We start from the raw sequence: 2067 nt of genomic DNA, 5'->3' as shown, positions 1-2067 counted from the left end.
TTCTTCGTCAAATAATTCCGGTTGTTCAAGAGTTTGTATTGACACTAGCTAGAACCAACAGTATTTCTTCTTCGGCTCATTCTCAGGTTGGGCCTATTGTGGCCGATTATGTATATTTTTATGGTTTTGGCCGACAAAGTCAGACGACCTAGTCTTTACCTATTTAGGGTAATCTGGCACACATCAAGCAAATGACCCGTCCTAGACGAAAAATAATTCTCCCTTCTTATAACTCTGAAATGAAGGAATCTACTAAACGAGTTACAGAAGAGACAAGGCCACATCAGAGAATGAGACCTCGAAGCAAGTCGCGAGCCTAGTCCGTCTACTAGGGAGGTGGAAATGGAGGAGCACGTCGAGGGCGACAATGAGGGTGATTCCAGCACTATTGAAGAATCGGATGACCCCTCCACTATTTCACCTGAAATTAGAAGACGTATAGGTCCCCTTGCCTGACCCTGGGTTCCTTTTAGCTAACTGTAGGTGGTTAGAAAAAATTGGCCCTGACCCTAGCTTCTTGTCTTCTTTCATGCCCATACCGAGCTACTCCTTTGTCATTCCAGACAAGGAGGCTATAATTTTGTCTTCCTAAGAACCACTTTGCCATCTACAAGCTAGCACTCGACGCGGGGTTGAGATTTCCCCTCCATAACCAACTGGTGCCAAATGCCTAGCACAACATCCTTACATTTATAGTCGTCTGTGAGCTGCGCGGCTTGGCCCTTTCTCCACCGGCCTTTACTCTGATACACTATGTATCTAAGGTTCTGAGACGGTGCATGGCGCTTGGTTCAGTGTATGTAACCGTACTGGCTTCCTAATTATGTGGGATAAGCATTCGAAGATGCACAACTAGAAGGCTGATTTTATCTTCCTACGAGCCGCCAAATATTACTTGGCTGACGACTATAGTGTCTAGCCGTGCAGCAACGCATACTGGATGGGGGTCGTATTTCTTCGAGTTAGAAGGTAAGTATGATGATGAAGTAGTGAAATACTTCAAATGAAGGAATATTTCCGGCCAAATCATACAACCTTTAAAGGACTAGTTAACTAAATTCCTTTCTAGGAAATGTTTTTTAATGATAACTTCTTTTTTTTTTCGGCAATTCAAAGTTGTTATTGATAACCAAAAAAACATGACAAGTGTCTCACAACATCACCAAGACATGCTAGCCCATAAGCTAATCCAACAAGGCAGATAACAAGGCAGCAGGCCAACAACCAGGAGGCACCTAACTTAAGTAATAAGTAAAGGCCTCATAGCCTCAGAACTCCTACAAGCAGTTCTAAACAGAATTTGCCTACTACTAGCTAATACATCCATAGCAGAGCCTTGAAATACAAGTGCATTCCTATTTAACCAGATTTGGTAGATTGCTTCTACAAAGAAAATGCAATATAATTGAGCCTGAGGTGACCTGCTCCTGCTGCACTGAACAACACACTGCACTTCTTCTTGAAAGCTTCTGTTTACAGTAGGAAACCCAAGCTGTTGTTGGCAGATAGTCCAAACTCTCCTAGCCACAGTACAGCTAAAAAATAGATGAGGCACAGTCTCTCTATCAGCCTGACAGAGCTTACAAGTAGCATCTTCAATCAAACCCCAAGCATTCAGTCTATCTTTAGTAGGTAATCTTCCATGAAGGGCAAGCCATGTAATAAAGATAGCCTTGGGGGTACCTGGAACATTACATATAATCCTCCTCCATCCCACTATAGGATGGTCACCTTGAACCACCTTGTACAAGGTCTTAATAGAGAATACAGGACCAGCAAGCATATTCACTACACCCTAATGAGTAACAAATAAATGCCTGCTACTAGGGATCTTCTTCATAGCCCAAGAAATTCTATTAGGGATAGCCATGCTTAGCACATCTTAATGTTTAATGTAGTAAACATGCAGCCACCTAATCCACAACTTATCTTGTTTATGAGATAGAGCCCAGAGATGTTTTGCAATAGCCACCTTGTTCCAGTTAGCAAATTAAGCTCCTAAATATTTTACATGGTATTATCCTAGGTTATCTTTCCGAGCCGCTGATTTCCTAGAGCCGGTAATGA

General features: G+C 42.4%; 1 protein-coding gene across 1 annotated transcript; it reads right to left on the bottom strand.

Moving 5' to 3' along the window:
* Positions 1-1240: 1240 nt before the first annotated feature.
* Positions 1241-1783, bottom strand: LOC104906383 (uncharacterized). Its single transcript, XM_010695125.1, has one exon. The coding sequence runs from the start codon at positions 1781-1783 to the stop codon at positions 1241-1243; it is 543 nt and encodes a 180-aa protein (XP_010693427.1).
* Positions 1784-2067: the final 284 nt, after the last annotated feature.

Source organism: Beta vulgaris, chromosome 2 (assembly GCF_026745355.1).
Source record: "Beta vulgaris subsp. vulgaris cultivar EL10 chromosome 2, EL10.2, whole genome shotgun sequence".
Taxonomy (NCBI): domain Eukaryota; kingdom Viridiplantae; phylum Streptophyta; class Magnoliopsida; order Caryophyllales; family Amaranthaceae; genus Beta; species Beta vulgaris.
Note: the sequence above shows the minus strand (reverse complement) of the source record. Positions and strands in the feature narration are given on the sequence as shown.